The sequence below is a fragment of the Malania oleifera genome, chromosome 4 (genome assembly GCF_029873635.1).
Source record: "Malania oleifera isolate guangnan ecotype guangnan chromosome 4, ASM2987363v1, whole genome shotgun sequence".
Lineage (NCBI taxonomy): Eukaryota > Viridiplantae > Streptophyta > Magnoliopsida > Santalales > Ximeniaceae > Malania > Malania oleifera.
This window is the reverse complement of record NC_080420.1, coordinates 101825799-101838099: the sequence shown is the minus strand read 5'-3', so window position 1 is coordinate 101838099 and position 12301 is coordinate 101825799. Positions and strand designations below refer to the sequence as shown.

General features: G+C 37.8%; 1 protein-coding gene across 4 annotated transcripts in view; it reads left to right on the top strand.

Annotated features, from left to right (window-relative positions):
* LOC131154162 (uncharacterized) overlaps positions 1-12301 on the top strand; it is a 49279-nt gene that overhangs the window by 11813 nt on the left and 25165 nt on the right. For all 4 annotated transcript variants that reach the window (XM_058106737.1, XM_058106736.1, XM_058106738.1 and 1 more), the window contains exons 3-4: positions 7869-8080; positions 8183-8274. In XM_058106737.1, coding sequence (XP_057962720.1) covers positions 7869-8080; positions 8183-8274 — 304 coding nt within the window. The remainder of the gene's footprint in view (positions 1-7868; positions 8081-8182; positions 8275-12301) is intronic.

Genomic DNA, 12301 nt, shown 5'->3' with positions numbered 1-12301 from the left:
ATCAACATAGAGCAGAGAGTTCCTTATTTTCCATGTATGATAGATAGCAACAGATCTTGTCAACTTAGAGACTGTTAGAGGTTATTTATGTCTTTTAGTATTGTTATTAAGTTTGTTAATATGTAAATTAGTGAGATTTAGTAAGGGTATTATTGTCATTAGAATGTATTTGATGTGTATTATAAATAAAAGGAGAGACCTATGTTCTAGTTAGGTCATTCATTTAATTAAAATCTCAACATGGTATCAGAGCGTGATCCAACCTAAACCCTATCATACTCAGCTATCACCAGAAAACACCTTCCCATCGCTGCCCTTCTCAGATCCACCTCCACCCTTCATTATTTCACAAAACCAACCATATAGCCAAAAACAGAACCCTTTGAAGCCTACCCCCACGAAACCCCATCGCCAGCAAGTGCCTCATGCACTGCCATGCGCTAGCCAACTGCAGGAAGTACCAATCCCATGCGCCGGTGCATGAGAGTTTCCGGCCACCTTTTTTTTTTCCCTCTTCCATGTTCTGATTCCTTCTCTAGACTATATTATCAAGCTGTTGGGCATGTTTTTTGCTCAAAGATCCTACCTTTTTTGTCCACGCACTTGTGGTAATCTGTCAGTTGTTGTTTAGTGTTCGTAGAGGTTTCTTTATGAGTTTCTTGGGGCAGTGGCAGTGTTTGTAAGTTGAGTTGTTAGGCTATGGCAGTGCTATATCAGTTGGTATGTCGTTCACCTCATGTGTGGTTGTGTCGGTGCTTCACATAGTTTGTGACTGTCCCAATTAGTTTTGATTGTTCTTCTTGTTTGACAGTGGTGTGACTGCAAGTTTGTGAGTATTGGATGAGTCTATGAATCCCAAAAACATGTTTCCTTCACCGCTGTCACAGATAAACAATTCAAAAGTTTGATGGAAAGAATTATGTTCAATGGTCTAAAGCTATTCGGGTTTATTTAGTAGGATTAGGAAAATCTAATCACTTGCTCCAATCTGATCCTCGATGTGAAGAGAAAAGGAGTGTGGATTAAAGAAGATGCCTTGATTGTTTCCCTTTTGTGGAATTTGATGGAGCCACAGATTGCACAAATGTGCATGCATAAGGATATTTGGGATTTTGCCAAGCTTCTCTACTCTAGTAACATTACACATACGTATGATTTATCCCAAGAGTACTTTCAATTACAAGGAGATAGAAGCATTGCAGATTATTTTGGAGAGATGAAATGTATTCATGAAGAGCTTAAAATTGTGCTACCTATAACCGATGGCGTTCGCTAGATGCAGAGGGAGCAGATGACAAATTCTTTGGGTTTTTGCGGCCTTGAAACTCGATTTTGAGGCAGTTTGGTCCCAAATACTTAGTAGTGCAGAGTTTCCATCATTTTTGAATGTTTATTCTCGTGTCCTTTGTGCTTCCTTGAGAACATGTTCTGTTGCTTTTGCATCTGGCTCTGAGAGGACAACCTTTGCTACACAGGGTGATTCTAGTTCTCGAATTGCATCGAATAGAAATTTAATTATTTTTTTGGACCTTCTGAATCAATTCTTCCTTGTTCTAGAAATAAAGAAAGTCTTACCAAATAATTGCAGAAGTTATCAAGGTGGTTCTAGTGGTCGTGGTGGTAGAGTTGCACAAGGTAGAGGCACTCCTTGCAAGTGCACTCATTGTGGACAAGGTAATCATACTATTGAGCAGTGTTGGGATTTCCACGGTCGACCTTAACGTGTTGCCAATGCAGCCATCACCGACTTTACACCTTTGGGAGCAGCCAATGCAGCCACCAACTCCACACCTTTGGGGCCAAGTGAGGGGCAACATATTGTATCCATGTTAGAGGAAGAGTATTTCAAGTTCCAATAGTATCAAGTGTCACAACAAGCTTTTCTTTCTATTGCATCTCTTGCTTAAATAGGTAATCCCACAGTATGCCATTCATTTAGTACTTATCGTCCTAGTCCTTGGGTCATAGACTCCGCTGCCACTGATCATATCACATTTATACCTAGTTTATTCTCTACTCTTCAATATCCAACAAATTTACCTTGTGTTACTTTTGCTGATGAATCCACCACTGCAGTCAAGGGAATTGGGATTGTAAATCCCACTTCTTCTATTTCTTTTCCTTCAGTTTTGTATATTCCTAAGCTTCCTTTCAATCTTATATCCTTTAGCAAGATTACTAAATCCATGAATTGTTTAATAACATTCTTCATTGATTTTGTGGTTATTCAGGATTTGAAGACAAGGAAGACGACTGGCGGAGGGTGTGAAGCTAGTGGACTTTATCACTTTGAGCTACTATCTCCTTCTACCGCCTGTACTAATGTTGTAACGTCTTGTTCCCGATTTGAGTTTTGTGTCTAGTCTTGATTGAGTCTTGTTAGTTGGGAAAGCACCATTGTGTCCCTTTTGCTTCCCAAGTCAATAAATAGGCTGCAAACCCTTTCATGTTAAAAGATTGTTGTTTAGGGTCCTAGTAGAGTTGTGTCCAACTTGGGTTTCCGGTACTTTGTAACCTTTGTGGATGATTATTCAAGAATGACTTCGCTATATTTAATAAAAGATTCTTCCGAGTTATTTCATATATTTTGTGCCTTTTGTTTTGAAATAAAGACCGAATTTCGTTTGCTAGTTCAAATACTTCGAAGTGATAATGCTAAAGAGTATTTTAGTTCACAATTCACTACTTATATGACTTAGTTTGGTATTGTCTATCAATCATCCTATGCCCACACTCCTAAAAAAAATGGAGTTGTAGAGAGGAAAAATATATATATCCTTGAAATCACTCACACCTTACTTTATCAAATGCATGTACCTAAAGTGTTTTGGAATGATTTTGTACTTACCAGCTACTTGATCAACAGGATGCCATCCTATATTCTTAGTGGCAAAATATCCTAGTCCATTCTCTTTCCTAATTCACCTTTATTGTCTATCACTTGTTGTATTTTTGGATGTGCGTCCTTTTTTCATCAACTAACTCTTGGGGTGGATAAGTTGGATCCTCGTGCTATAAAATCTGTCTTTTTGGGCTACTCATATACTCAAAAGGGATATCATTGCTATAGTCCTGTGCTCATCGCTTTGTTTTTGCAGATATTACCTTCTTTAGTTCTACACCTTACTACACCCAGTATCTTAGTGCTTTTGAGCTCAATGAGGAATTACCTTATTTAATTCTACACCTTACTACACAAAGTATCTTAGTGCTTATAAGCTCAATGAGTCTCTTCCTCTGCTTAATCTTCTAGATTCTAATTTGATGTCCTTGCCCAATCAACCATTTGAATCTCCATGTAGTTAAAAGTCCTTCTCATTGTCTCGATCATCCTAATTTGCAAGTGTATTCATGATGGTGGCTCCAAGGAAGAGAGTCCCCACACCTTTGGTTTCCTTGTTTGATGATCATATATCCTATGATGTTCATCCTCCCATTGCTGTTCGGAAAGGTAAACGCACATGTACCCAACATCCCATTCCAACTATTTTTGTTATGACTTCTTATCACCCTCCTATTATTGTTTTGTTACTACTCTATCATCTATTGCGCTTTGTTTCGAAAGCCTTAGCCTATTCTGAGTGGAGGAATGCTATGGTTGAAGAGATGAATGCTTTATAAGACAATGACAATTGGGACTTGGTATCTATTCCACTTGACAAGCCTGTGGTTGGTTGTTGTTGGATATACACTGTGAAAGTCAACCTTGATGGTTATATGGCTTGTTTGAAGGCCCGTTTTGTTGCTAAGGGGTATACCTAGGTGTATGCTTTGGATTATTCTGACACTTTTTCTCTGGTAGTCAAACTTGCATTAGTACGTTTGTTCATCTCCTTGGCTACCACTTATCACTGGCCTCAACATCAGTTAGATGTGAATAATGCCTTCTTGCATGGTGATCTTGAGGAGGTCTATATGGAGCAACCACTTGAGTTTGTTGTTTAGGGGCAGTCAGGCTTAGTGTGTCAGCTCGAGAAGACATTAGATGGTTTAAAACAGCCTCCCAAAGCATAGTTTGGTCGTTTAAGTGTTATAGTGCCTTAGTTTAGTCTTTGACATTTTATAGTCATACTTCATTAGGTAGGATCCTTCTTTTTGTGTGTGTGGATGATATTGTTATTACAACTGATGATGATAGAAAGGTATTCAGAGTCTCAAACTTTTTTAACAGACTAAGTTTCTAATCAAAATTTAGGACCGTTGAAATATTTCTTGGGTATAGAAGTGTCTAGATTTCGTATGGGAACTGTTCTGTCGCTGAGGAAGTATGTTCTTGTTTTGTTGGATGAAACTGGATTGTTGGGATCCAAATTGGTTGATACACCCATGGATCGTAACAGCAAGTTAATGCCTGATATGGGTGATTTGTTGCCTAATCTTGGACAATTCTGAATACTTGTTGGAAAGTTGAATTATCGCATGGTCACTTGGCCACATATATCTTTTGCAACAAGTGTTGTGAGTCAATTTCTAGATTCTCTGAGGACAAGTTATTGGGACACAGTAATTCGCATCTTGAGATATCTCAAAGGTGCACTTGGGAGAGGTCTTTTATATCGTGATTAGGGTCACACTTTTATTCCTGGATATACATATGTAGATTAGGTTGGGTTGCGTTTGGACCAAAGATCCACAACCGGATAATGTATCTTGGTTGGTAATTTGATTTCTTGGAAGAGTAAGAAACAAAGTGTGGTGGCCTGGTCAAGTGCTGAATTAGAATATAGAGCTATGGCTCAACTACTTTTGGACTTGTCTGGTTGAAGAGCATGTTGGAAGAATTGGGTTTTTCACATTCTCAGCCTGTGAAGTAGATGTGAGATAATCAAGTTGCTTTTCATATTGCCTCCAACTCGGTCTTTCATGAACAGGTGAAACACATTGAAGTTGATTGCCATTTTGTTTGGACGAAACTTGTGCATAAGCTCATTACTACCACTTATGTGAATTCTGATATGCAGCTAGCTGATTTGTTTACCAAAGCTTTTGGGGGTGTTTGTGTTAAATTTATTTGTAACAAGCTAGGAACATATGATATTTATGTTTTAGCTTGAGGGGGAGTGTTAGAGGTTATTATGTATTTTAGTATTACTATAAAGTTTATTAGTATGTTAATTAGTGAGAGTTAGCAAGGGTATTATTGTCATTAGAATGTATTTGATTTGTATTATAAATAGAAGGAGAGACCTATCTTCATTTTATGTCATTCATTTAATTAAAATCTCAATCGCGACTTACTTTGATTTTGAGTTCCCTAGTCCAGACAGCCAGCTGAGATACGCTCCCCCGTTCATCACATCCCTTTGGATTCCAAATTCTGAGTTTAATTCTGCTATAAATCTGTTGTGCAGATTGACAGTCAAAGAATAAATGATTTCTTGAGTCAACAGCTGCCTTACATATTCTGCAAGTGGGATCATTAATTTTCCCGGAGGAAACTAGCTTGTCGATTGTTTGAGTCCATTTAGAATTGCAAGCCAGCTAATGAAAGTATCCCCAGGAATGGCATACTTTGTCCATAGTACTTTAGACCAGGAAGTAACAGGTCTCTTACCTCTAATTGAGTTCCATACTATGGAAGTAGTAAATTTATCAGCAGGAATAGAATCCTAGCTAACTTTATCCTCCTTTCCAGCATTTGGAGCAAAAGTGATGACATTTTCCAGTAATTGCACATCTTGAGTTAACGTTCTAGCTCAAAACCAGTCTCCATTTTGATTATTTCCTTTACTTTTGCGAGCTTTGGGATGCCAAGCTCAAACTGCATGTGAGGTCCATAATGCTGTATTAATGGACTGTGTGGATGCTAGTTATCATAGAGAAGACAAATGTTTCTACCAGAACCAACAGTGTATGTGTGAGAATAGGCTACTGACCTGATTTTCAATATTTCTTCTAAATCCAAGAGTCACCTGATGATTCACTCAGTGCCCAAAAATTCCTCCCTTTTAGTTTGTAATAGCGAATCCATATAACCCATAGAAATTTCTTAGAAGTGCATAACTGCTAAATTAGTTTGATTGCAGCAGCTAAATTCCACTCTGTAAGAAGTTTTATAAAAAGCCCTCATTCAACCATAGGTTTACAAACTTCCTGCCATTTGAATTTGCAGCAACCTGTGTTCCATTCATTTGCTTTCCAGAGGAAAGCTTTGATCATGAATGACAGCTTGGGGAAGGAGAATAGGAGAAGCCCAGTAAGCTTGAATACTATGAAGGACTGATGTGATTAGTTGTGGCATGCCAACACAGCATAGGATAACAGTTTATGTGTCCATTTATTCATCCTCACAGAACTTTTTCCCAACAGAAGCTCACAATCCACCTTGCTTAACCTTTTCAAAATCTGTGGTAGCCCATGATACCCAACAGGAAGTTTGCCAAGTGAAAAGCCACGAATTTGAGTAATTTGGTTGGCTTTATCTATGGGGAGGTCTGAGTAATATATTTCTGATTTGGCCGGATTACTTTTCAAACCTCTGATCCCCTTTCCCCTTTAAAAAAATCCCTTGGGAGTGACATTGATGTGAATAAAATAATATGGAGTTGTGATACATTCTTCGACCCATCCAACAAAATTCTTTTTTTCTATCAATGCAATCCAGTAACTGGAATATAGCTTCCTGATAAACAGAATCAAAGGCCTTCATCAAATCCTCTTTCAAAGCAATCCTTGGTGGCTTATCATTTAGATGATATTTGTTCAATAGCTCCTACGCTAGTAAGAAATTATCATGAATGCTCTTCCCCTTGATAAAAGCAGTTTTTGCAAAAGCCTCAACACATTTCTGAAGTCTGTTTTAGCTTGTATTTTTCTTATGTGTTTGTAGATCAAATTACAACATGCAATATGCCTAAAGTCTGTTGCATATAAAGGATGCTTAGTTTTGGGGACTAATGTCAAAAAAGTAGCATTTACTTGTTTCAGTGGTTTGGAATCTTTTAAAAAGAAAGCACAGCCGCTACCATGTCCTTCCTCACAATGTGCCAACAGGATTTATAAAATTTAGCGTTAAATCCATCTGGTTCAGGTGCCTTCTCATCTGAAAAGGGGAAGATGACTTCTGTCACTTCCTTTTCTGTCACAGGATTCCCCAAGATAGCTTTATGTTCTGAGTTCCATTCAAAATTTAGAATTTTCTTGAGGTAAAGCAGATTACAAGGCCTGAGTACTTTTTTTTTCCCCCTAATAATGGCATATAATTATGTTTATAATATTATTGTTTTAATAATTATTTTTTTATAATTTGTCATTAATTCTTGATTAATAAAATGTCCATCATGGCTGTAAGTTGTTTAAATTTACAAGTTTACAAATTCATTTGTAACAAGCTAGGAGCATATGATATCTATGCCTCAGTTTGAGGGGGAATGTCATTGTTATTTTGGTCATTCAGTGTTGCCATAAGTTGTTTAAATTTACAAATTCATTTGTAACAAGCTAGGAGCATATGATATCTATGTCTCAGCTTGAAGGGGAATGTCATTGTCATTTTGGTCATTCAGCGTTGCCATAAGTTGTTTAAACATACAAATTTACAAATTCATTTGTAACAAGCTAAGAGCCTAAGAGCATATGATATCTATGCCTCAGCTTGAGGGGGAATGTTATTGTTATTTTGGTCATTCAGCATTATTGGTATGTGCTAGTGTTATGTTAGTAATTGTGACTTAGTAAGGGTATTATGATCATTGGTATATACTTTAAATATATATATATATATATATATTATAAATAGAGGGAGAGACCTATCATTGAGATAAGGTCTTCCATTTTACCCAATTATTCAACATTATTTAAGCTGGATTTGCCGCACTGCTCCAGATCCTAGTTTATTATCCTTATAAGACCCAGTTTCTGTGTTGTAGTGCCAAAGAGAATATTGTCATATACGCCTGTGATTGTAGCACCGAGGCTCTTGAGAGGGCTAAAGAGATTATAAATGCCAATAATGTACTCTCAGTTATTCAACGTTTCCATCCATTTTGTTGCGATTTTTCTACAACACCATTTCCACGGTGGTTGGCCTGCAATTCTTGCCGAGGAACTTTTATGCGAAGGAAGCACGGTTGCTTCTCAGGTTGGTTATTTTACCTATTGACAATCTGTTCATTAGATTTATTAAACTTATAAAAATTGTTTGCTTGTTCAATATTGACTTAGGGTATGGTTGGTTTGGCAGATGTCAAAGAGAATACAGGGACATATTTAAATGAGTTTTCTTCACCAAAAGATAGTAATTGTTGTGTCGGTGGGGTGGATTTTGTTTCTTTGGTAAGTGCTTTTCTGTACATAATTCATTTTGATGTTGCACTGTTGTCATCTAAATGGAACTATGACAATTGGATTAGTATATTGTAGTTGGTCTAATAGCATTTATTAAATGCTAATTTGAAATTGGGTTATTTAAATTTTGATTTACCATTTGCAGTTTTTTTATTTATTTGAGTTTTGTGTGTGTGTGCAAGTGAGGGAGGGAGAGAGAGAGAGCATAGGATGTTGGAGCAATTCCCTGGATGAATTACATGACCTTTAAAAAATTGTGAGCTTGTGCCAGTGGCTGGGCACTATTGGGCATTGGCAGGCACAGTGGTAGCAGAATATGCAGCATGAATCACTCAATTAGTCATAATTCTTTCTGTGAAAATGGAGGACTCTCTCCCTTTTCTGGTAGGCCACATGGTTGTGCACCAAACTTGATGGATCAGGGATGTATGACTACCTTAAACAGCCTTTTTAGGCCCCCTCCGACTACAATCTTTAAGTCATTCCATGAGCCTGGGTGAGGATTGGTTCCTCATGCTGTTGATGAGAACTTAATAGAGCTTTATAGTCCCTGCTCCAACCTAACTGAGCATGCATATCTTGCTTGCTTTGGTTTCAGTTTCCTAGATGTTTGTGGTGCCTTGCCCATGGTTGATTAGCTGCTGTTATTGTGCCACACATGCTGGGGTGCCAAGGGGAGTAGGGACATGAAAAAAGGGTTGGGCTAGTTTATTTATTTATTCATTTATTTATTTTTATTTTTTATAAAAGAAAATTCATCTATGTATGAGAGAGAATTACATAGAAAGGAGGATAAGGTATCCTCCTAATACAAAAACAAGCAAAGAAACAAATAAAACAGTCATTGAAGAATGAGCTGGAATTGGAAGAGGTAATCTTTCTAGAATTGAAGAGTTGGAGGCTAAAGTCCGAATTTAAATGGGTAAAAGACGGTGTTTGTAGCTCTTTTTTCTTTCATAGGCTAGCTAGTCGTAAGAGGAGTAAGAATTTGACTAGGGATTTAGACGTGGGTGATGGGAGAGTCACTAATGACCAACATCAAATTGCTTTTCCATTATTGGTAACTTCTTTAAGAATTTGTATTCGGAGGATGACCGTCATAGACCAATGCTAGAGGGGCTAGGTTGGAATCCTATAAGCATTGATCAGAAGTGTTGGTTAGAGAGACTGTATGAGGAAGAGGAAGTGAGAGGGGTGGTTTTTGGGATGGAAAGGGATGAGGCCCCACAGCTGAATGGTTTCAATGCTAGAGGGGCTAGGTTGGAATCCTATAAGCATTGATCAGAAGTGTTGGTTAGAGAGATTGTATGAGGAAGAGGAAGTGAGAGGGGTGGTTTTTGGGATGGAAAGGGATGAGGCCCCACGGCTGAATGGTTTCGACATTGCTTTTTCCCAAGGTTGTTGGGAGGTTGTTAAGGGCGTTTTGTTGGAAGTTTTATTGAATTCTTTGGGAATGAGACTTTGACCAAAAGTATCAATTCCACCTTTATAGCCTTGGTACCTAAAAAATCTAGATCTGTTAAGGTTGAGGAATTTAGACCTATTAGGCTTGTTTCTAGTGTGGACAAGATTACTACTAAAGCCTTAGCTAATAGGTTGAGTGTTGTTCTTGCTAATACTATTTCTAGTGCCCAAAATGCATTTGTGCAGGGGAGTCAAATAGTGGATGCCATTCGTGTGGCCGATGAGATGCTAGAGGATAGTGTAGGAATAAGAAGAGGGGGTTTTGATTTTAAATTAGATTTTGAGAAAGCCTACAATAGAGTTAGTTTGAGCTTTTTGGATAAAGTCTTCGCTAGAAAGGGTTTTGGTGAGCATTGGCGTCATTGGGTAAGGGACTGTCTATCTAATGTATGGTTCTCAGTGATCATAAATGGTGAACCCAAATCTTGGTTTAGTGTTTCCAGGGGCATTAGGCAAGGAGACCCTTTATTCCCCTTTTTATTTGTCCTTATAGCTGATGTATTGAGTAGGATGGCGGGTAAAGCTGTGGAGAGGGCGTTGGTTAGAGGCTTAGAAGTAGGGAGAGAGGTAGTGGTGGTATCCCACCTCCAGTTTTCTAATGATACCATTGTCTTCCTTGATGATCATTGCCCCTCTTACATGAGAATTTCAGGTATTCTCCAAATCTTTGAGAGGGTGTGTGGCCCATAATTTTAAAAATTGATGCGTAATGATTGTTATAAACATTACGTAACGTTAGTGGTGGCTTTTGAGATCGTTACGAGCAATATCTCGAGGGTGCTTCGATTCACAACTGTAACAGTCATTACGGTACTGTAATGGATATTATGGAATGTTATGGGCTGTCACGAGCCATTATAGTGCTAGATTGGTTGTGAATGACTAAAACTGGTTTGTTTAGTTGGTTATTATTATTATTATTTTTTTAAAACAAATTGTTTTTGGTTATTTCCTTTTGCATTTATTATGCATTTAGAGAGCCGGTCATTGAAGTGGGGTTCAATTTCCTAGACTCTAGCCTTAATTCTAGCATCTTCCTTTATTTTGTGTCTATTTTTAAGATTCTGATGGGGATTGCTAGAAAATTTGAGAGAATTATGAGAGATTTTCTATGATCTGGTATGAGGGGTCACATGGACCACTTTATTAGATGGGATGAGGTCCATAGGTCTAAGGAGGGAGGGTAACTAGAAACACCAATCTTTTAGCTAATGGTTATGGTACTTATCTTTAGAAGATTATTCCCTTCGGCATAGAGTAACAAGAAGTAAATTTGGGTTGGATGAGAATGGGTGGGACACCAATATTAATTTAAGATGTTTTTTGAGGAGTATGTGGAGGTCCATTTCTCATATTTATTCTTCCTCCACCCCTCACACTAAACTTGTGGTGGGGAGGGGTTCACGTATCCGTTTCTGAAAGACCCTTGGGGAATGTAATTTTTTCCCACTTCCTTCCCTCATCTCTTTCATTTGAGTTCTTTGAAAAATAAAGCTATATCTTTCTTTGATGGTTATCTGAGTAGTCCTGTGGTATCCTGGAATCTCCATCTTAGGAGACCTTGTAACGATAGGGAGATGGTGGAGATGTCTTCTTTGTTATCTTTATTGAATGGAAGTAATCTTTTGTTGGGTAGGAATGTTCGTTCTTGGTCATTGGATCAGCGGGGAGTTGATCTGCTCTAATTATTCATTTCAATTCTATACTATTATATGGATGGCCAAGTCTTCTTTAAAATATAAGGCTTTCACTTGGTTGGTTGTGCTTAATAAAATAAATACTAATAACTTGTTGCAAATCAAAAGAACTTTGAAGGCTTTCTCTCCCTATGTATGTGTGCTCTATTTCAAGAACTCTAAGATAGCTTCTCATCCCCTTTTACACTGATTTTGCTTGGAGGATTTGGAATAAGCTTTTTGGCATTGTGGGAGAGAGGTGGGTATGGCCTGTGTTAGTGGAAGACTCATTAGCCATTTCTTTCATAGGTTTTGGTAGAAGGAAGGACATGGCAGCCTTATAGAGTGCGGCATATTTGCTGCTTTATGGGCGATATGGATAGAGTGTAATGTGAGGATATTCTTTCGAAAAAAAATTAAATTGGGAGCTTGCTGGGGATGAAGTTCAGTATTTGGCGTCACTTTTGTGCATTGATTTTGGATTTTTCATAGGGAATAGTTTCCAGGAAATTCAAAGAGACTAAAGGAATGTGTTGGCTTGTTGATTTTTATAAAAAAAATTTTTAGTTGTTTCCTTTGATTTGTTCAAGTTTTACTTTGGGAGATGTCTCATTCTCCCCCTTGTAAATTCTTTCTCTTATTAATGAAAATTTCTTTTGTTATAAAAAAAAAATGAGGATTCCCATGTCTTAACCCTTGCGAAGCCTTAAACCAATCCCTCAGTTGACCACTCTGACCTACATGATCACCGTTTTACTGAAGAAACTTTAATCCACCCCTTCCAAACTTCTCCAAAAACCTTTTTATCCATCATGTGGTCCAAGAAATTCCAACTCACCATGCCATAGGCTTTTCCAAATCCAATTTAAATAGGG